This window comes from Hippocampus zosterae, chromosome 2 (genome assembly GCF_025434085.1).
Source record: "Hippocampus zosterae strain Florida chromosome 2, ASM2543408v3, whole genome shotgun sequence".
In the NCBI taxonomy this organism is placed as follows: domain Eukaryota; kingdom Metazoa; phylum Chordata; class Actinopteri; order Syngnathiformes; family Syngnathidae; genus Hippocampus; species Hippocampus zosterae.
The window spans coordinates 30,584,318-30,607,835 of NC_067452.1; the positions used below are offsets into that span (position 1 = coordinate 30,584,318).

At 41.6% G+C, this 23,518-nt stretch overlaps 1 protein-coding gene across 28 annotated transcripts in view; it reads right to left on the reverse strand.

Moving 5' to 3' along the window:
* Positions 1-1,014: 1,014 nt before the first annotated feature.
* Positions 1,015-23,518, reverse strand: part of cacna1db (calcium channel, voltage-dependent, L type, alpha 1D subunit, b) — a 62,330-nt gene continuing 39,826 nt past the window's right edge. For 9 of the 28 annotated variants that reach the window (XM_052059369.1, XM_052059385.1, XM_052059366.1 and 6 more), the window contains 27 exons: positions 23,165-23,272; positions 22,908-22,960; positions 22,656-22,802; positions 22,118-22,319; positions 21,820-21,978; positions 21,560-21,670; positions 20,570-20,647; positions 18,950-19,033; positions 17,520-17,561; positions 16,770-16,898; positions 16,620-16,685; positions 15,602-15,693; positions 15,345-15,504; positions 15,129-15,256; positions 14,336-14,432; positions 13,709-13,811; positions 13,489-13,590; positions 11,297-11,436; positions 10,551-10,667; positions 9,990-10,420; positions 9,414-9,440; positions 8,967-9,110; positions 8,576-8,712; positions 7,883-7,995; positions 7,661-7,795; positions 4,399-4,584; positions 1,015-3,689 (listed from right to left, as the gene is read on the reverse strand). In XM_052059369.1, coding sequence (XP_051915329.1) covers positions 3,408-3,689; positions 4,399-4,584; positions 7,661-7,795; positions 7,883-7,995; positions 8,576-8,712; positions 8,967-9,110; positions 9,414-9,440; positions 9,990-10,420; positions 10,551-10,667; positions 11,297-11,436; positions 13,489-13,590; positions 13,709-13,811; positions 14,336-14,432; positions 15,129-15,256; positions 15,345-15,504; positions 15,602-15,693; positions 16,620-16,685; positions 16,770-16,898; positions 17,520-17,561; positions 18,950-19,033; positions 20,570-20,647; positions 21,560-21,670; positions 21,820-21,978; positions 22,118-22,319; positions 22,656-22,802; positions 22,908-22,960; positions 23,165-23,272 — 3,573 coding nt within the window. In that variant the 3' untranslated portion in view covers positions 1,015-3,407. The remainder of the gene's footprint in view (positions 3,690-4,398; positions 4,585-7,660; positions 7,796-7,882; positions 7,996-8,575; positions 8,713-8,966; positions 9,111-9,413; positions 9,441-9,989; positions 10,421-10,550; positions 10,668-11,296; positions 11,437-13,488; positions 13,591-13,708; positions 13,812-14,335; positions 14,433-15,128; positions 15,257-15,344; positions 15,505-15,601; positions 15,694-16,619; positions 16,686-16,769; positions 16,899-17,519; positions 17,562-18,949; positions 19,034-20,569; positions 20,648-21,559; positions 21,671-21,819; positions 21,979-22,117; positions 22,320-22,655; positions 22,803-22,907; positions 22,961-23,164; positions 23,273-23,518) is intronic. The other 19 variants (XM_052059380.1, XM_052059383.1, XM_052059372.1 and 16 more) reach the window with 9 other exon arrangements.

The window sequence follows — 23,518 nt, forward strand, 5'->3', positions numbered from 1 at the left end:
CAGTAAATGCACACTCATAATACGTCAATGATACCAATCCACCTTTACTCTAAAAGAGGACTCGACTATCATGATTCTGTTTTTGCTTGGTCTGTGTTTTGTTTTGGTTTCTGCATGTGCTTTCTTGTCTTCCACGTTTGGTGTTCTGTCCATCTGCTCTTGTCATCTGGGTCCCTTGTGTCAACCAATCAGCTGCCTCAAGCCTTTGTTTCTTGTTGTCTCGTCAGTTTGCTTGTATTTAGTGCCCCGGGTTCTGTCCGTCTTTGTCAGATCGTTTTGTGACTGTCCCGTCGTTGGTTTGTTTCTGTTGAAGTCGCGTTTTAGTTCCTCTCGTGTAACTTTGAATTTTGAGCTTTTCAAGACATTGTCTCGGATCGACTCCAGCCATTGTGAATACAGTCGAAGGCCGAATGTGTTGCATTGTAGTGGAGCCATTCGTCATAATTACGCAGTAATGCAACACTTTGAAGCGAGAACAAATCTTGTGATAATGTCTTCTTAATATTAAAAGGAGGCTATCATGAGAAAAAAAAAGCTGTGGCTGCCATAACCACGCAGGCTGGTGACTTTTTTTTTTTCATTTCGCCCAAGCTTGTCATTTCTTATTTTTAAGTACAGTGGAGCAAGTGCTCATTGAATGTACTGTGGCAGTTATATGGAATGAACGGGAACTGTCTGGAAGCGTTTTGCACGACCCTACGAAGAACCTTAGCCCAGCTGTAATGCTGCAACAATAATTGCTGAGAGGAAATGAGATTTTCAATGCGGAAATTATTTTAAATTTGTTCACGGGAAAAGGATGAAAGGCTTCATAGCATCCACCTTTGCCAAGTGTCTGTTTTATTTGCAAATAATTGGAACCCCAAATTAGAACAAAACAAGCCAATGTTGACTTTTATTTTACGAAACCGCAGTGTACAAAACGGTGATTTCCGTTGAAAATCTGACGTGAATGTGTGCAGCATAGCTGATACTCAAGATGATGTTTTTATTTCGTACAAAGTAGAAAGAAGAAACAGTACTTTACAATATTTAATGAACATCTAAAAAGCCGTGGAACATTCCAAAAACATCGATACAAAAATAAAGATTGCACACACTTGAATGTTTTTGACTCAAAATAAATAATAATACTAACAATCATCATAACAATTTTGTTTTTTGTATTTCCTAAGTGGTTGCTGGCAAGTGTCTAATCTCGCTTTGAAGGGCAACGAGGATTGTCTAACATGTGGTGAAATATGTCAATCTGTGCAAAAATATGCAGCTGTTGTTTTTTGTTCTTTTTTAAGAAATTAGGCCTAAATGCCAGTTAATCACTCAACAAAATCCTTTTATGCAACAGAGATTATTAAAGGGCTATTTTATTTGAACCAAAATGGGAGACTGTTTTTTTTTCTTTGGAATAGATTAAGATTTGGGATTGCATGTACAGTAGTTAGTTATTATAGTGTATAACAAAAGTTTGCATTAAAAAGCTCCAGTTATGTTCTTTATTTTACATAAAGTGGGAACGTTGCAGTCCGGTCTCCATCCAATTATTTAGAAGTCGTAGAAATCCCGAGTTGGTCAAAACAATGAACGTCTTTTTCTAAATATTTTAAAAAGCCATTTAAATGCACGACTGTCATTAATAAAAGATCTCCGTTCATATATTATGGTCGTTTTTTTTCCTCTGAATTGTAGTTGTTGATTGGTGGAGAAAATCCTATTCTGTACTCTGCACATGATTTGTAAGGACGTTGGTGGAAGGCGGTTATTCGATTGCGACTGTTGCGGCTTTTGCATGACAAGTCAACTTTGCGATCCGAGACCGTTAAACTTAAAGTTTCATGCAATTTCCAAAGAATTTGCAGCAATTATTCATGTTTCTGAATGTCCTGCAGGTCTGTGTCAACAATTGCATGTGAATTAATATTTTTAACACTAAAACCATCATTGCAAATCATTTCCTGTGAGTGAAAGCACTTTTTTAAAAATTGCATTCCTGGATTGTACTGTACCGTATATTGATATGTTTATTTTTATTTTTTTTTTCAAGTCTGGTCAAGAACCTGTAATAACTTTGCATTGACTCCAGGACCCTGAAATTTAAGCAGAGTAAATGCAGTGGAACCTCTAAAGCAGGGATGCCCATTCCATCGATCACGATCGACCGGTTGATCGCGGACTGGTCCCAAGTCTATCGCGAGGTGTGTAGAGGAGAAAAAAAAAAAAACATTTTTGTCTTTGTGCAAGTTAGTCATATATTTTTTGTGTTCATGTACGCTGCACCCTAATCTTCCTATCAGTCTCATTTTCACTAAGAGTATTAAGAAAATAAAGCAGGTAAATCTTTAACCTACGGTGGCTTGTGACCTGCGTCACTGGACGTTGTTAGCGCTCAGCAGTCTGCAACTGCAGCTTGTGATCAGAGCGGTTGCGCTATATCTGTTATCGTGATCATTATTCTCATTCAGAGTTTGTTTCGTGCACAATACACCGAGGGCACGGGCAAAGAATAGGAATCTAGAGGGCCCAGGGAAGCACTTGAAAACGGTACGTGTGAGCTACAGACTGCAAAAGTGCGTCAGATGCCGTGTCAGGCTGTTGCTCATCATGGCGGGCGTGTATGTGTATGTGCGTGCGCGATAACAGGTCGATCGCGGGAGGTTGGTTGATCATAAAGTCGATCTTCGGTCCAAAAAGTTTGGGCAACCCTGCTCTCAAGTGAAAGTCATCTCATTTGGGAACTGAGCAAAAAATTGTCATGGAAAATGCGATATTGGTCATAAAACTTTGAAGGTCAAAGTGCAAGAGATCAGTTAAGTGGGCAACTCATAAGTAATTCAACTTTTTTTTTGTGGTGCTACCATGGAAGGCTACCAGTGATGGTACCGCAAGAAAAATTATAAATCTGCATGACCGTTCTTTTCAGGGGAGTGGGGGAGTGTTTCGCTTCAGAGATTCCACTGCATTACAGATAAACATATCTCGGTATTGTGCAAGAAAACATTTTTTTAATCTGATCTCAAGCTGACCCATAGCGAACAACATGAATCTCTGATAATCCCACGCACAGTACACACGCAGTTTCATCACCACAAATGATCACCACTCGTGTTGTTTTCAAAGTGAATTCATAGGATTCGGAATGGCTTTGCGGAGCAAGAAGATTTCTCTGGTCTCGAACAACCGTCACCGCTCTTGGAGATGTAAATAAATCCAATACAACATCAATTCAATGTTTTACTTTCAATATTAGTTTTCTTCAGAGGTCTTCTGTTCCATGTCCCTGTAGAAAGAGAAAACAAGGCACTTCATTCTCATGTCGTCTATCGTGAGAGGAACAACGGTCCACCCGGTGTGGAAAAAAGCAGCAGGACGCCAATTGCAATCAATCGATAAATAAAAACAAAGGGCCGCTGCTATAGCGAAGTGACGTAAATCATCTCGTCTGTGAGGTCCTCCTCCCGTTTGACGGCAGCGTACGTCTCCTCGTCGCTGTAGTCACGCATGGTGTGCACGGCGGGGTCCGAGCTAGCCGCCTCGACGTCGCCGGGGTAAGCCAGGCTGCAGTTTAGGAGATTACTGGCGGCGCTCTCCATCTCGTCAATGGTCATCTCGCAGGCGTCCGCTATCTCGTGCTTGGTGGCCGACACAAACTTGGGGTCTCTGGCGTATTTTCCCAAACCCTCCGAGATCAACGCCTGAGACAAAGTCAACGATTTCATATTAGCTCTAATGTAAAAATGTCATACCGTTTCATAAAATGGTGTGATGACTTCAGGTTATAATGTTAAAAAAAAAAAATATATATATATATATATATATATATATATATATATAATATATATATTTGCAATTTTGTTCATCTTCTTGGTTCTGCGATTCATGTTTCAATCTTTAAAATAAACAAAGTTTCTTTGTACCTCTTTGTAATTTGTCTTGATCTCAAAACTGATATTATGTTGATTCGTACTTCATTTTCAGTGTTAAATGATGACTGTGCATTAAAAAAAATTGAAACGATCTACATGACCGAATTGCTATTATTACCATAAATAAAATAAAATATTTATGCTTCATCTTTCAAGTGGGATTAACTTAAAGTCAGATAGAAAGTCAATACTTTTACTTTTACTACAGGTTCGATTGACCTCCAACTCCGTGCGGGGCACATTTGCGGCTCCGGATTACATTCATGTCATAAATATGTGACCTGGCCATTCAGACTGCGGTCGCGTTGCAAAAAATTTCTGATACATATCCGATCTAAGATCACAAATGAATGTAACCTGGGTCGGATATGAAAAAAAAAAAACATTCAATTGAGCCAGTCAAACTAACTGTACAAAGCAATCGATTATTTTTGCGCTGACATCTTCCCTGTGCTTGCTAACAAAGTGATGCACTTACAGCCTCCACTAGACTGTTGGCGCTGCCTCGCTTCTGCAAGAAATGTGAGCAACTCTCAGCGGGAAGCTGGAGTCGTGAGGGCGAGTGGCCGCGGCTGAATGCGCTGTCGTTTCTATCTGTGTACCAGGAACTCCTCTTTATCGAGGCTGGGATGTTGCCCACGCTGCCTGAGCTCCGCCAGTCCACCTAAGGACACACATACACAAACACACATTCATTCATTTTTTCGATCCGCTTAGGTTGCGGGGGGTGCTGTAGCCTGTCCCAGCCGTCTTCGGGCAGTCGGCGGGGGACACCCTGAACCGGTTGCCAGCCAATCGCAGGGCACACAGAAACGAACAACCATTCGCGCTGACACTCACACCTCTGGACAATTTTGAGTGTTCAATCAACTGCCATGCATGTTTTTGGAATGTGGAAGAAAGCCGGACTACCGGGAGAAAACCCACGCAGGCCAGTGGAGAACATGCAAACACCACACAGGGAGGCCGGAGCCGGGATCGAACCCATGACCTCTGTACTGTGAGGTCAACGCACTAACCACTTGACAACCGGGCCGCCACATCTATATTACTTACTAAAAATGTAAAAATAATACACTTGTTAAAGTTTGTAAGACTTGCTCAGTCACTTCTGCATTTGGGGCAAGGAACAATGCACAACATTTTTTTTTCTAATTATTGTTTTGAAAAGAGCAGTAATTGCCTTTGGGCAAAAGAGTGTAAGTAAAGTCAGTCACCTTGTTTTGTCATGAGACACGTGGCTTTTTAATCGGCCATGAAATCTGCTAAACAGGAAGTGGCCACGTAAAGCAGAATAATCTGTGGATCGAAGCTGCGCCTCCAAGATGGCTTGTGTTGTGTTTTAGCTGTCAACTTTTGTTTCAAATTCTTCATGATTGACTCATGTGACATATCCCGGTATGATTCTACAGAAATAGTTGGTTGTCCCTAGAATTCCTTTGTGTAGGGTTACTGATGGTGCCGTGGTTCCCTTCAGGTCCCAACCTTTGACTGTGTGAATGTGAGATGTGAACAGTCGTGACTGGTTGGTGAGTCATTCTGGGTGTCGGTGACGTGTTGCGTGATGGTCGAGGACCCAAAAAGCAAAACCAAAACATTGACGAAACAAAAACAGAATCATGACAGTCGAGTCATCATTTGCCCCAAATAAGCTGTGTAGAGTAAAGGTGGATCGGTATCATTGACGTATTATGAGTGTGCATTTACTGGCATGAAGCAAACCGTGACCAGACTCGTCTGCAACAAAAGCAATAGTGAGTCATTTGACGGCACAGCCAACGACAGATGCAGCATACCAGAAAGACAGATCAGCGCACACACACACACACACACACACACACACACACACACACACACACACACACACACGCGCACACGCACACACGCACTTACACACGCACGCAAGAAACTACAACATAAACAACGTAATGATCCAGTATCCTATTTGAAACAGATGTGATTGGAAACAACAACAGCACAAACGCTTCTTTCTTCTGGGTATTCACATGAGTTTCCACTCGAATCTGGTCTGTGCCAATGTTCGCACTCAGAGCAATTTTCTGTGGTGAACAAAGTGACTCACATTAAGTTCTCAGGAAGGAGGATGACTGTTCCCTTGAGATCTCTTCAGACTAAACAACGCTTGGTGATGTGACCTGATTCATGAAGCAGAGATTAAAATATCTTGCAAATGGGGTTGTCAGTTGACAGTTATGTGTTCAATATAGCATTGGCAAAATAGATTGTTTTTCATTGGACAGCTCAATTTAGCAGAAATAAAGTCCACCGCACCTGAGGATGGAGACATTTCAATCCATGTATTTATTTTCATTTGTCCAACTGAAAGTCATGCGTAAGATGGCCCGGGGAGAACATGCAAACTCCACATAGGGAAGCCGGAGGTCGACGTGATAACCACTGGCCCACCGGGGCGCCCATCCACACACCATATTTTCCGCACTAAAAGGCACACTTTCAATAAATGGCCTATTTTGTCTTTTTTTCATATATTGCACGCACTGGAATATAAGGCGCAATCTACAATGCATCCACTAGATGAAGTTACAGCCCTTCATTTGACTCGAGAGGCGATCATGACCACCTCCCCAAAAAAAAAAAAAAGTAAAATAACGTAAAATAACGATTACTTCAATGAAACTACAAAAATTGATAATACAGTAATGCATCAAAACAGAAAATCACAAAATAAATTCTATAGCCCCCCACAGAATTTATTTTGGCATTTCCTTGAGCGTAGCTACACCAGAACGATCAAATGTCAGTAAATTGTAGGAGACTGGACTGCCTCAGAAGTGTTTGTTATTCATTCCTTTGTTGTGTACTGTTTTCACAAACGAGGAAATCACAAAATAAATTCTGTAGTGGGGCTATAGAATTTATTTCCTCGCTTCATTTGCTGTTGTGATGCATTATTTTCAATTTTCGTAGTTGCAATGAAGAATCGTTCATTTACGTTTTTCCGAGGCGGTCATGAACGCCTCTCGAGTAGAAGGAAGAAGAGAAGGCACGGTGACGGACAGACGGAACTGTATTTGTTGAGACTGTGAAAAACATTCATAAAGTGTGCATTAAAAAAACAAAAAAACACCACAGCTCTCCTTTTTTCGGAGCTGTAACAAAAACGTATTTAATAAATCAGCGACACAGTCCATAGAACCAACACCAAGTTACAACATTGTAAGCATGTCTCCAGGATGAAGCCATCTTGGGGGTCGATGTATTACCGTAATGACCATATACAAGGTGCACACCGGATTTTAAGGCACGCCTTGAGCTTTTAAGAAAATGAAAGACTTTTTGGTGCTCCTTATAGTGCGGAAAATACGGTGTCTGTATGTTTCCATCTATATATAATGTATATAATTATATATATATATATATATATATATATATATATAGAGAGAGAGAGAGAGAGAGAGAGAGAGAGAGAGTTAGATATAGATAGATATAGATCTAGAGATATTTTTTAAAGACAAAATTTAAAAAAAGGTGAGTCTCATTAAAAATCTGTGAGTTTAGTTGGTGTATATATTTTTTTATGTTTATATATTTTTTATTCACTGGCTGAATTGTAAATCCTCAACTTTTTGCTGATCTGCGATGTTGAGTCATCTGTTAAGTCATCTGCGATGACTTAACAGCTTTTTTTCAATGCGTTTTGAGGATTCACCTGAATGTGAAAAATATCTGCATTGTTCCTCACAAGCATTTGTGCACACCTGTATGAGTGGTGTGTAGCAGGGTGAAGAATCATAGGCGAGAGGGGAAGCAGGAGGCGTGGCCCAGGAGTGTACCGACCGCGTGGGAGAGAGGCGCTGAAGTTTACTGGCATCCAGGCCAGCCACCGCCATGACCTAATGGTAAAAGGAGAACAAATCATCCAAAAGACGAATGATAACAAGTCGAATATCAAGCAAAAATGTGTATGAAGGAACTTGTACCTGTTGCTGCAGCAAGTGCAATGGAAGAGCAGTGCAGGAAGGAGAGGGTGGAGCATCCTCCTGATTACTTCTTCTGCGAAGACACTCAAAACTGAACGTCGGTCTATTGAGGGCTGTGCGGACACACAACTTGTGTTATAAAGATTGAACAGTCAGGCTGTAAAATTGGACCTGCACAATAAAATAAGATCCATTACAAGTATATGAAAAAGTCTGAAGCTTCATCACGTTAAAAATAACTGACCAAACTAAAAAAAAGGTGACTATAATAATGCAAAGATTAAACCTTATTACCAAATGGGTGCCTCCTGCTACGCAATAAAGTTTTTTTTTTGGGGGGGGGGGGGGGGGGGGGTTATGTTCAATCAGCCTGTCATGCATGTTTTGGGAATGTGGGAGGAAATCAGAGTACCCGGAGAAAACCCATGCAGGCTCGGGGAGAACATGCAAACTCGACACAGGAAGGCCAAACCCACACCTCTGCACTGTGAGGCGGATGTGCTAACCGGTGGACCACCGTGCCGCCCTCACTGTACCCTATTTATCTTTAATTGAGGGCCAAAATATGTGTTATTATTTTTGTGAAAGTGTCATTTTTTATCCAGCTTTTGTACTGGAACTGTGCAGGTGAGCCTAATGAAGCAGCTATGTAACTGGGAAGGAAAGCTCAACAAGGTCAGGGCAGTGTGTCACCTTGCGGTGATGCTAAAAGCCATCTCCGAGGCGACTGCCTGCTGTCTTGGCATATGGGCTGCTGGTCATCGTCATAGAAACAATCTGACTCGGCGTCCAAATCGCCCTCCGCGTTGCAAGACTCTTTATTTGACAGCCTGCACAACAGCATAAAAATAAATACACATGATTTTTGTGAGTAGCGTCGAGATGTCCAAATGGTGGAGTGGTTCACTCGTGCGACATCCGGTGGAGTGGTTCACTCGTGCGACATCCGTGCAGGCGACACACTCACTGACTACTTGAACAGTTGTCCATCTATACATAAATGGCCCCCGTGACCAAGGCTGTAGGAACCCTCAATGGTTGCTGTGATGGATGAATGACGGATGGAGAGTGTGACTGATTGTACCTGTCCTTAGTGAGCATGATGTTATCTTCATGGGACTCGTCCCCGCTGTAGTAGTACTCTCCTGAGCCTTGCTCCTCATCACTGTCTACTTCCACAGACTCGGATGTCTGCGCAGCGGGTTGGCGACCCCTGCTGGTCTCTGACCTGGCAAGCCAGCATCAGGTCAATATGCAAGAGACCAAACATGACAATAAGAACAATTATTTCATGAGACAACTGAATTAAAAAAATGGAATAGCTGTATTTTAGTAAACCTAGTTTAGAAAAGGAAAATTAATGCAACAAATATTTTGAGTATGATGAAGTAAATGCTTTGTGGGTTACATAAAAAAATTGAAAGAAATTAATTAAATAATACATATTTTTTAATGTGCAGAATTAGTAGTTTAATGGGTAATTTTGCCACCTGCTGCTTTTGATCTCATAATTTCATGAATAATACTGTACCTGATGTAGGTCTGATTGCGGTGCCTCCTGTTCAAAATGAGGAATGCATGAGGTCAGCCGAGCACAAAGGATTAAATGGAACAGGAGATCCGCAGACGAAAAAGAAGAAAAAAGCACAACAGTGAACACATTGCAATTGGCCGTGACCACATTTGGACAAAATGTTGTGTTGGTTCATTTTGAGATTGTTTGTTTGATAAAACCACATTTTAGCGATAACTTATTAGGAACAAAAACATCTCATTATGTCTTAAAAATGGCAAACAATGCATCAAATTTGGTGTTTTTGAATCTCAAATTTGGCATGCCCGTGTGGAGTTTGCATATTGAGGAGCTACAGAAACTAAACGATTGAAAATATATGTATGGATGAATTATTAAAATTTGCTCTTGGAAAGCATTTTTTTGGTATACTTTTTGATGGGTCTTTTTTCGAGAATATTGACCATTGAAACTTCTTTTGTACATCAATCATTTTTGACACATCATATCAAATGCAGACCTATAATTTAAATCACTTTTTTGATTCAAACATAAATGAACCAACGTTTATGGACCTGGCCTGAAGGAACCGACCTCATGGAGAGCGACTTCCAAGGTTTGCTGCGGGTGGACATGGCTGAGCCCGGTTTGGTGGAAGACAGGCGGTCTGTCGCTAGCAAATGTTTTTGCTGCCTCCCGCAGGTCACAGACAGAAGCACGGGCACATTGGCATTGTTGAGGTTGGCATTGGAGGGTACGGGTGATTGTTGGTGATTGGAATTAAAGCAGAAGTAGTCGGACTGATGAGACGTTTGATGATGATTATACTGGACAAGTGACGAGTTTATTTCTGCCTTTTGGCTTCTGTCATCATCACTCAGGCCCATTTGGGCGGGTTCTGTAGAGGCACTGCTGGATAAGGGGAGGATCTGTAGAGGACGTTGCGTGACAGTGGTTGGGTGGGCGGAGCCTTGAAGAGTCGTACCGACGTGGTTGACATGGTTACCGAAAAGGCCGCCATTGCGCTGCAGAGAGAGCCCAGTAACAAACGTTGTTTACAAGTATGCTACAGTACAGGACAGTTTGTTACCAGGTACAGTACAAATTAAAATAATCTTTCTGGACAAATGTATGGTCTATAAAATGTAGGGATACCCTGCAAATTCCCTCATCTTCCTCCTCTGTCAAATCGACAAGCCCCTCGTCCTGCAAGTCACATGATATGGCTCGACGGATCTCAGGCCCGATGTCATGCAGCGTGCGCAGGCCAGCCTGTAAAGAAGTCACGTGGAATGTAACGGAACGTAACAGGAAATACTGTAGCTCTGCCGCTTGAGTACTCATTCCGGGAGCGTGACATGGTGGTTTTGGAATCAATTTGTCCCGTAAGAAATAACAACATATGCAGATAAATATTATCAGTGCTGCATATATTTGTCAATGTCATGTTGTTGATTTTCAGATCACACGCTAACAACAAACAAGAACGTAAGATGTTTCAGAAGGAGCATCACATAGTGAAAAACTGCAGTCATACAATTATTTAGCTCCAAGTCAATTTCGATGCCTCAAAGACATGCAGAAAGACCGAAAGGTTTCACTGCTTCACCAGCCACCTCTACTTAAGGCTAAAAAAGAAAATAAGTCGCTGTTGACAGTAGTTGGCGCTATAGTGTGGGGCGAATCACCCTCTACAGAAATGTGTTATTGTGTTAAATGAAATTTTATGTCAAATGTACTAAAGGTATCGGTTGTCATAATCGTGAATTCTCAAAGAGTGAATACTCGTACTGGTGTTAGTCTTTCAAAAAATGGTATTGAATATCTGTAGTTAACAAGTGATTTCTTTGCATTTCACTTCAGGTTTTTATTGGACCGCTAATCGGTTTGACGGCACTCACCTGCAGCGCCATGGTGCTGTTAATCCTGACGAATGAGCGCCGCTGACCCACAAGGCCTTTCTCTTTGCGCCTCTTGAACTTCCTGAAGTAGTCCTGTATCAGGAAGGTGGCATAGAACTTCCCCACCGTTATCTCGTCGTCTGAGTGAAGAGACAGGACACAATCAACACCAAAGGCGCAAAAAAAAAAAAAGGTCTCATTTTCTGTGTGTGTGTGCGCGTGTGTTCTTCTGTAAGCTGCTGAGCTAGTCACACTAAAAAAACTCACCTATTTATGGCTTTTGAATGTATTTCTCTCGTCTTTCTGAACTACCTTAGATGGATCAGTATGGCGAATAAAGACACGGCTAATGGGACAGTAGTAATTGATGTTATGGAAGTATGTTAAAAAAAAGTTTCAGTTTTTAGCCTCAGAGCTTTCACCAAATGCACGTTTGATGTCTGCTTTAATGGCTATTTAAAAAAAAACATCAAGGTAACAAAAAACAAAGGTGTCATGATTGGTTGACAAATTGCCACCCTGCAATAGTTTAAAGAAGCGGAAAGCGGTCAAGTAAAGCTCTTATCTTGAGACACAACAAGCAAAGCCGAGGACAGCCAGAAAGTAAGCTGTCATGATTCGGTTTAGGGACCAACAGGTGGCACTGTAGGGCTCCCCCGGCAACTGCACACCTGTTGGTCATAGGTAATTAGGGCTTTTAAAGGACTCCCAGCCCAAACACTCAGTGTCGGGTCATTGTTTGCTCTTGCTACTGTCGTGTTTGTTTGTTGCTGTTTGTTCCAGTCAGGTTTGTTTCGGTCATGTTTCTGTTATTGAGGTTTTAGCTTCTGCCATGGTTTTGTTTGTTTTGGTTCTTGGGACTTTGTTTTGGATTTAGTTTTCTGTTTAATACAATTCATCAAGTACAACCTGCTCCTCCCTCCTGCCTGCTTTTTGGGGTCCACCACCACCACCACCACGCAACGTGACTCAAGCAGCGAATTAAAAGCACTATCAGCCATGTAGGGAAACCTCATCAGGTCTTATTCACTCAGATGAAAGGCCACGGACCGTTTTCACAATACATTGGCGCATCAGAGGAGCTGAGGAGTATTGTTGTTTTGGGTAATTCGATGCTCAGTGATGTCAGCGTCACAGCAACAATTGCTTTCGACATAAAGGAGTGAGGACCCCGAGCCTTGACACTGGTCGTTGTTGGCAGTGTTGTGCCTCTGTTACTCCTCTGATACTACGCCGGAATTACTTGCCACCAGACTAAAACAGCACTGCCCAGGGAGCTCGGGATGGCAGAAAGAGAAATGGAGGCAAAGTGTGTGACTGAGCAAAGCAAACTGTGGGAAAGAGGAGCTTGACACAAATAAAGTGGAAAAAAAAGACAAGACATGGCTTTATGACTGTATGAAGTAAAAATGCAGTCGAATATGTTTAGTATCTAGAACACAACACTGAAGCATGTCAGCAAATTGGGACAAAAACTACAAGCAAACACACGGGAAGCGAGAAATGTGACAATTACAGTGTTCATTTGGAATATATAGTAAAAAAATAAAAATAAATACATAGGTACTGCCCCGCGACCCCAGTGAGGATCAAGCGGTACGGAAGATGAATGAATGAATGAATGAACTTAGGTACTGTATTGATCCTGCATAAAATAGGCTTGATTTAGAATCAGACAGTATGATATTACTGAGAGCAAAGCCATCAAAAAACATGAACTATTGTATAGCATATAAAAAGAGTGAAGGAAACGTAATTAAATGAGTCATTGTTTAATTCAAATGCGAATCTTGGCAGGGTGGGTTCGTTCAATTTACTTGCATTTTCAAAGCCAAAAACCAACGTTGACCGACACGTCATCGTTCCTATTTATCTCGGTATGTTTGCCCAACACTTCTTGCCACCACTAAGGGGCATATTTGCATGGTATGCGCAATCTCAAAGACATACTGTTACGTATGTATAACCGATCATGAGTGTCCGGCATGTTTCTTTTTTGGGGGGATGGGTGGTGGGGGGATTTCAGCCCTACACATCTTTTGACACTCACAGCCAATCTCGAAGGGAATGATCATTGCATTTATTAGTTTTGTGCATGAAACGAAAAATATTATAAAATACCGGCTTGGTAATGTGAAAATGGCTGTGTTCAACATCCTGAAAGAAGACATGAAACATGCAGGACCACTCACCGCCTGCAGGGGGCACTAATTGATCCAACAGCTTCATGCTGGTCCTTTTCCAGATCTTCTTGATCACAGCTCTCAGCTCCTCGTTAGCCTGTTCCAGGTTACCTTGGAAACAAGATTTAGGATGGGGAAATTCTTTCTCATATTTGGTGGTTACTTTTGGCACTTTCACATGGTTACGAATGAACATAAAACTGCGATTATAATTATAAATTGGACTCACCTTCTGTTTTAATCTTGAGAGCAGTGCGCACCAGCGCAAACAAGGTGGCATTAAACATAACCGTGCCATCGCTGTTCAGAGGCATGTTCATCGCAACTAGACGCTACAGATGAATCAAAGATCAGACTGGGGATATCCAACATGCACACTGACAATGTAAATTACATTACAAATTGACTTTATTATTGTCAAAAGAATCATTACCTCTCGCAAGGAAGTTATATTAATACATATTTAAATATACCTGTAAACGTGATGATATACCAACCTTGATATTAGGGATGAACAATTGAGCTAAATCAAATCGCAATTTGTAGAGTGCAATTTCCTTTTATTCTCTTCATTATTTTCTTTTATTATTTTTTAAAGTATATTTTAATTATATTATTATTATTATTATAATTATAAATTACATATATATCTATATGTACTGTATATATACAGCATATATATATATATATAAAATCTTGTGCATGCAAATGTTTTTCTACTTTCTTCCCTCCAAATTTTGCTGCTGTAAATTGTAAATTTCCCCATTATGAAATAATAAAGATTTTCTTATCTTATCCTATCTTATTTATTTCTATTTATTAAGTGTCTAGATAGGTTCAGTGCTTCAGTACACACCTTGCAGGCCACCCTGTGTGGGCAGAGTTTGCCAAAGCCAAGAGGAGGTTGGATCCTCCTTAGCAATGTCACCACATCCAAGTGTTTTATCCTGCCTCTGCCAGGAAAACAAGCCAAAAAATGAGAAGATGAAAGATGAAAACAAGGAACAACTACAGTAAAGAATAAACAAACTAAAAAAACACCCCCTCTTTTTTGCATGCAAGACCTAATTATTCAATGTATGTTTTTTAAGACTGTTTCTGTCATCATTCACATTTTAGTTGATTCCATCTTTTCTTTTTGAACATACAAGTTATGTTCCTATCTAAGTCTATTTGTTGTTGCACTCTCGTGCTCTTCTCACAATCCATTTGGCTTTTGCATAATGCTGACGCGTTGATTTTTCAGAAAAAACAAAAAATATCGAACCAGATGGCCCTTTGACACTGAACGCATAGCACACTTGTAGTTACTTTTAGCATCCCCAGATGATATTCAATATCGTAGGACCACGCTTGTTTAAAACCTATCCACGGGTAAAGACAGACACCAGGATAACGCACAGTGTTCACTTGCAATCAGTTCCGAGCAGGGGTATAAATGATCATTCATCAATAGTAATTTCATGCACCCTGTAACTTGATAACAGGGTAAACTGTCCACTGTATTAACCGCGGCCCCTGAAAGGCTTTAAAATATTGGCAGAATTTAAGGTCGCCAAAATCTCATTTTGGATAAGGCCGCGTGGAGGCCTGGATCGGCTCTGAAAGAAATCCACAATAAAAAGGAAAGTCCCAAGTGGCCTACGCACTTTGCTTCTGGGTCGTATTCGGACCAGATCCGTTTAAATTCATCAAGATGATGCGGTCCGAGAATGGACCAATCCCGGGTGAGATAGTCAAAGTTATCCATGATGACGGCAACAAACAGGTTAATGATCTGAAACCAGGACGTAGACACAATGTTTAATTTCACGATGTCTGCATATGTGACTGCTGTGTGGTCTTGTGGAGGGTGTCAGGATCACCAGAAAAGCGCAAAGCATGTAGAAGGTGATGAAGTAGATGATGGCAAAGCCACTGCCACAAGTTCGCTCCTCGCCGGGGTTGTAGTCCGACTCGGTATCACACAACTTCCCGGGAAGACAGGCCAGCATGATCTCCTGCCAGGCCTCGCCGGTGGCACACCTAGCGGTCGACATTCACGACAAGCGATGATGCTCAGCTCGTTCACGTCCAATTGTTGCAGGAAACCAATGATTCAACAGTGATGACAACAACAGACCTGAAGAGCATGAGGACAGCCTGAGGGAACGTTTGGAAGTTATTGTTGCGGTTGATTTGTGTTCCATCCACCAAGGCTATTTTTCCAAAAACCTGGCGGCAGGAACATGGACAGCCAAACATTCAATCAAATGGTACCTTGACAGTCAAATCAACGACATTTTGCTATTCGGGGCAAATAGGGCACAACGTCTATCAGATGCCACTGAGGTGGCAATAAGGGTGTCCTTGGTGTGATGTAGCGAACCATCCCTTATCGAGAGCATTTGTCCTCATTACCGTAGCGGGTAAGCGGGAGCCTATCCTCGCATGCAGAGGCACTTTCAAAGAATATAATAACAATAAGGTATGATAAATTTTATATCAATCCTACTTATAATCGTCAATATTGTCCATCCATCCTTTTTCTGAACCGCTTCATCCTCACAAGGGCATGCTGGAGCCTATCCCAGCTGTCTTCAGGCAGTTGGCGGGGAACACCCTGAACCGGTTGCCAGCCAATCGCAGGGCACACAGAGACAAACAACCATCCGCGCTCACAATCACACCTCGGGACAATTTTGGAGTGTTCAATCAGCCTACCGTGCATGTTTTTGGAATGTGGGAGGAAACCGGAGTACCCGGAGAAAATCCACGCAAGCCCGGAGCCCACGACCTTTGCACTGTGAGGTCGACGCACTAACCACCCGCCCCATCTATACTGTATTAAGTATTATTATACTATCATTCTGTCACATTGGAATAATTTAATAACCAGAACTTTATAACATGTTTGAATGAGAAAGAATGAATTTCGATTTAAATCTCACCACTTCTTTGGTTTGATAAAATATAATCTTCTGCAATACATGGTTGTAATTACGAGTCACCAAATGAAACCACTAAGTTACGTGCTATGATTTTTCCTGAGGAAAAACTCTCGCAACAAACTGTGCAAAACGTCAAGCTATTTTAATTTTTTTTTTTGCATTTGAAATATTGTTCCCTGCAAATTCTGCGCACCCAAAGGAATGCCTCACCTGCATTCCGATTACTGCATAGATGAAAAACAGCATGGCTATCAGAAGTGCAACATACGGGAGAGCCTGGAAGAGGCGGAAAGACAACGGTCAACACACATGTCAAATATTTTTTGTTATTGTTAAAACAATTTTGCATGTTCGACTCACCTGAAAGGATTTGATGAAGGTCCACAGCAGCGTCCGGATGCCATCCCCCCTGCTCAACAATTTCACCAAACGCATCACTCGAAAGAGGCGGAAGAAGGTGATAGAGATGCGAGCGCTGTCTTCGGTGTTCTGCGCAATGACGATATCCATTCGAAGGATTAATAATCGCGGACAGGGCAATTAACTCATTCAGTACCAGCCAATTCTAGACCAAGTCTGAAAAGACAAAACGTCTTTGGGAGTGAATGAGTTAGGAAGTATGAAAACATGCAACCCAAGGCCATCTATTCAACTGCATTCAAACGTGATGTATTGAAACAGGCAGATCAATGATATGTGGAAGATTTTGAACTTCTTGATCATGGCATTCAGAACCGAATCAGGACGCATGCAGAGCAACAGCATGCCATGAACACACCTGAATGCCTCACCAAACCAACAACAAAATGGCTGATCAGTCAACAGTCCAACGACATACATGCAGAGCATCAATACAAGCAACCTCAAGTTTGATGTCTTCATTGCGCATAGACGTCAACCGAATGTAACCGTTTGTCATTTGAATGAAAACACTTCAGAGAGCTTGTTGAAATGAATGATGTCAACATCTCATGCCGTGAGCCAAGACAATTACAACAAACAACATTTTGGCTGAGCATGAAATTGAAGCCGAATTGCGAGAAATTTTTTCTTCCCCCAGTGACCAAATGTTTTTGCAGTTGAAATGAAGGAGGCGGGGCTTCTTCTTACCCCTTGTTCCACTATCACCTTGACGACAGGGAGCGCTGCCGACTTAAAATCAAGAACCTCAAATTAATCAGAGTTACATAAACCACATGCACAGCACCCAACACAAATTGAGACGGAATGCCTCTTCTCATAATTATGACATCACACATCAATCTCTCTCTCTCTCTCTCTCTCTCTCTCTCTCATTGAACAGTGCAATCCAATTTATACAATCAATAAAAATCATCGTCAGCGATACAAGCTTCCTGATATTCACTGCAACACTGCACTTGCAGAAATGAGATGACGACTGACGAAAACACAAATGAATCGACACAACATATAAATGTACACTGAAATAACGTGAAAATTGCAGCCTTGGTACATCATGATGAGAGGTGGGCATTCCGTCAGTACTGACAGAAGGTCCGTCAGTCCGGTACGGACGTGCTGACAACTGAGCTCGCTGCAGTCTGCGCACAAATCGACAACACATCAGCGAAGCTGTGTGAAGTCGCTGATTCAAACGCTTCCCCGTGATCCCGGTCGCCAAGAAACCTGCGATATCAGGACGGAACGACTCTTGGCCCTTCGCTCTGATATCTGTTGTCACAAAGCCCATTGAACGCCTCGTGCTGGATCGCCTGTACGCTACGACAGCACTGCCCAGGCTGTTCACAATAAATGGACCTGTTTACTCATCTGAGTTTGCTAATGCACCCTTAAAAGTTCCAGGTTGTACTTTATGATTGCTTACCACAAGAATTTGAAGCTGTGCCCACTTTAGGATTCACTTAAAAATGTATGGAAAGCCTTGTTTTATTTTGGTAGCTATGCCTTAAGTACGATAAGATAAATGGCCTAAAGGTAAAGTGAATTGCAGTTATTTCATAATGAGGAAATTGCTTTTTTTTTTTTTTAAAGTGAGGCAATTGGTTTCCCAACTTTTTTTCAAGTAAACTGAACTACCGGTAAAAATGTATGGTTGATGCACAATATCCTGTACGATACTCTGGGGGGTTGTTTTGTTTTATGAAGTAAGAGAAATACAGCCATAGCGCTATATTATTTGAAGCAACTTTTCAAACACACACTGCAGAAAGCAAATTAGCGTTACAACTTTGCAAAATATATATTCAGTACATCTATTTTTGATTTTCTCAAATTTGCACAGTATACTGATTGCTTCTTGTTGATGGTAGGAATGGATGGTTAGGAATCACATAAAAACACTGTAGTGTGGCAGAATTACTGTCAATAAATGAACGTCATGAATGTAAAGGAATCAATTAACGGTGCATTCAAGTCATTTGTTTCCAAAATTTACAAAGTAAATGAATGCAACAAAGGTTGTGATCTTGAACGGGATTTGAAAGCCAAATCAAGCCGCCAGCACGGCTGCAGTTTAACAACAAAGGCGAACAGACGTGCATGCATGTGTGATTACTTACATTGATCTCAGTGATGGCAATGTCAACCACGCTACCGACAACAATTAAGGCATCAAACGTGTTCCATGCATCAGCAAAATAGTTCTGAAAGCCGCAAGCCAACAAGACAAACACACAAACACAAAGAGAGAGGGAGAGAGAGAAAGATTCAAACAGACAGGGCAAGAAAGAAAAGGAAAGATTGGTAAAAGAAAAAAGCATTGTGAATGACAGAATATATCTCATGCAAAACAAAATTTGTTAAGGCTGTGAGAAAAAAAGAACTTTCTTTTCTGGAGCCAGTATTTTAAATCAGCTAATTTATTTATTATTAAATGAACAGAGTATCTATTTACCATCATGCATACTGTATATTATAAAAAAAGTAGGTCATCGCCGCATGATTCAACAGATGGAAATTTAAGTGTGGAAGTTGCTATTTCTTTATGTTTGTTACAGTATGTAGTTTATATTTAATGCAGAATAATGATTCAGCAGGGAAACAATAGCGTATAAAATCATTTGTCAGTGAACGTGTGTCTGATTTCTCCCGGCCAATTCTCTTGTGTGAGACGCAGGAAAAAGAAAGGGAACTCCGCATATCTCTGCTGCTGTCTGCTACCTAGACAACATTTTTGATTCACTTCTGAAGTAACGAAGACACGATACATTACAGTTTCTATGTTGTTTGGGGCATTAATTTGAATATATATTTTTTTTTTACACGCTCATCATCCCCAATCATGGCATTTCATAACTTGAGAAGGCACCAATGACCTCCACTATTCTTATCAAGCAAAAACCTTATGAACATTTCTCCAGGGGTGGAGCCAGAAATGTTTTCAGTGGGGTGGCCAAGGTATGACAGAAAACATATGACGTGAGCAAAGTCACATGATGAACTGAGAAATCATTGTTGATCACATCATCCAAAGTCTTCATGAAATAAAAGGCACGCATACACAGAACCTTGCCCAAAACACTCCTGATTCCAGCAGGAAGAAATACAAGTAGAACGTAACGTCTTGCTGAGCTTAATTTAGTAGATAAAGACATTTTTTTCGACATTGCTTTGCTTTTGTGTACTACACATTAGATCAAAATTGAGAGAGTGAATTTTGAATTCATCAAACTGTTAAAGAATCTGTCATTAGAAAAGAACTTTTGATGCTTACAACCAACATAAATCAAAATCTTTTTTATACCAACCTGGCTGGGAAAGTCATTATTCATCATAGCACCCACACTCATGGCTTCATGAAATAAAAAGCACACGTACCCAAAACCTTGCTCAACACATTCATAGTAAAAGCAGCAGTAACAACCCTAAGTAGACTATGAGTACACAAAAGAAAAGAAATGGCAAATAAAATGGCATAACGTGTCTGCACGTGTGCTGTCTAGGATTCATTCCCTCGTTGGAGTTTCTCAAAGTACGAATCCAGCAATTTCCTGTTCAATTCCCAGCTTGGCTCATTCGATTTTTTCCATGTGCCATGTCAACCTAGAGCTCTATTTTCCGCCTAGCGATAAGAATGAAATGAAAAAGAAGAGTGGAAGGAAAAGCAAGGAGTTGCTAAGGACGGAAAGTGGTGGAGGTAGCAGCACAAGACAAAGCCGAACATACTGGCGTCTCTCTACCTGGCTGAGTATGATGTCGACTACACTGCCAATCACCACCAGGGCGTCAAAGACATTCCAGGCGTCTCCGACATAGCCCTGAATAGGGCGACCATGCACAGCCAGCAGGAGGAGGAAACAAAGGAGGGGGGGGGGGGACAAAAGGGATGCAGGGCCAAGGTGGAGGGTTAAGAGGGACAGGAAGAGCGCATGAGGGCTGTGTTAAATGGAAAGGGGGATTATCGTTATCTGATCAAAACTTCAGTGTGTACCGCAGGTATCCAAGATCAGGGAAGCTTTTTGGGGAACTGCAATGTTGAAAAAAACGAAACAAAATCGGCGTCCGTACTCTACTTATGAATGTCATCAAAGAATCAATTTGCTCTGATTTTGTCGTTCATGCGCAATGGCTTTAACATTGACATTATCCGGGGGATAGGCTCCGGCGCGCCCGCGACCCTTGTGAGGAGAAGCGCATTCGAAAATGGGTGGATGGATGATTCGGGTCTTACTCCACAGTTGCTACATCGTTTTGCGAAGTCGGCATAATCGATTAACATACTTGACAGGAGCAAAACCATTTCGGCCAAACGCCGCTACTTGCTGCCTAAGGCTCGCAGAAGATATCAAACATGAATTATGTTCTAGTAGTTCTAAATTGTGTCAAAATATGGTCATGCTAAATAAACGGCTTTTAATTTGCGGGACTGATTGACACGACATTGCTTTCACATCATACAGTATACCGTACTCATATTTGACAAGATTCAGTTGCACTTCTAGTGACAGCGAAACATCGGCCTTTGTTGTGCGTTTCAACGTGAACGCACAACTCTGCTCTAGCTCTGAGAATCAGGCCTTGCTGCCTTTATTTCTGTGGTTTTGTCCTATTGTTTTTTTGTTACTTTCAACTAAAATGCCAAACACATCACGTAGTCCAAATGTCCAATCGTAGTGTTTTTTAATAACAGCGTTTGGTCTTCTAATATCCCCTACAGCACACAGACTCACCCTGGGCTTGAAGGCAATGAGCTTGAAGATCATCTCAACAGTGAACACGCCAGTAAAGACCATGTTCAGGATGTCCATGGCATAGTTGAAGAGGTGAGACTGTCCGTGGTGCTGGAAAGAGACAGCGCACACATTTGACTAAAGGTTCCTCGTCGCAACCACAAAAGACAAATGTCCTCTCATGTTCATGTTAATTCGCGGAGTGAGAACTACAAGACAAACAAGAATCAAGATCGAGTGTGAAGATTGATGCCGCTTACCTGTATGGCTAAACACAAGGTGTTGAGGATGATTAGGACAAACATGACATACTCAAAGCCGGTGGAGTTGACCACATACCAGAACTTGTACTGGTATGGGTTTTTGGGTATGTAGCGACGCAGGGGGCGGGCTTTAAGAGCATACTCCACACACTGGCGCTGAAGCAGTTGTGAGGTAGAGAAAGAAAAATACTTTAGTCCACAGAGGGGATTTTAAAAATATTTTTTGAGGGGGGAGAGACTAAACTGATTTAATTTTTTCATTTTTTTTGGACAGGTGCATACAAATATGGCGTACCTGGTTTTTGTCCAGCTCGCAGTTCTTATATTCTTTCTCACCCTGCTCCTGGAAGGTGACAATAACGAAACCAACAAAGATGTTCATCATGAAGAAGGCAATGATGATGATGTAGATGATAAAGAAGATGGATATCTCAATGCGGTAGTTGTAGATGGGTCCCATGTTTTCACGGTTCGAGTCGATAGCCTTGTATAAGAGACTGTGGGGGGGAGAAGCAAACAGAACAGAAACGCTTAAAACAACGCTGTCGAGATGAAGACTTTGAGCTAGGATCTGCATGGCTATAAGGAGAAACTGAGGTTTTTAGTCAGATGAAGCATTTTTCCGATTCAAGGGTCGGCAGCGCAGCTACGGTAATTACAATTTGAAGGGATGAGACTTGCCTCGCGATGTAAGCGTAAAATGTCAAAAGTAAACATGCTAGCGACAAATCGCTGCTCCCTGCAGACCTGGATTTAAAGTTGGTTTGACAATACAAATTCAGATCCTGCGTACAGATGTGACGGAGTAAATGATTTCAAACAAAACTCCTTACGTGGGCCATCCTTCGAATGTGGAGACGGTGAAGAGAGCCATCATAGCCATGAGGACATTATCAAAGTTGAAGTCACTGTTGTACCAGAGCCGCTCCTTGACCACGGGCACTGCGGTGTCTCCATTATTGTAGAGAATGTACGTTCCCCTGCGATTTTTGAGGATGACACTTTGTAACCACACAGAGCGGTTGCACACACGCGGAGATCCTTGTTGAGACCGTCACAAATGGTGAAATGAATCAAAACCTCACTTGCATTCCTCGGGGCTGGACTTTGCATCGTCTGTGCAGCGATAAAATTTACCCTGTAAGCATAAACAACTGGCTTAAAGGCCTGCACTACACTCTGTTGAGTCCTGACCTCATATGATGATGTCATATCATTCAATGTCACATTACGTATGTAGCCAACGTGACTATCGTCATATCACCTTGACTTGCCAAAGTTATCATAACTATTCTGAGCTGGAGCAAAAACAACTGCTCATGTGTTTCCCGCTTCTCTGTACCTTGAAAAGCTGCACTCCAATGCAAGCAAACATAAACTGCAGCAGCGTGGTGACGATCATGATGTTGCCGATGGTCCTGATGGCGACAAACACGCACTGGACCACATGCTGAAAAAACAAAAAAAACAAACAACAACAAACAAAAAAACACGTTAGAGCACAAGTGTCAAACTCAAGGCCCGAGGGCCAGATGTGTCCCGCCGTATCATTTTATGTGGCCCACGAAAGTAAATGAAACATCAAACACTTCCATGATGCTTGCTAAAATCTCAGCCAAAATTTAAGTCTCATATTTAATTAATTGGAGACACATTGTAAGGATTTTTTTGTGACCAAACCCCTCATGACAGTAAC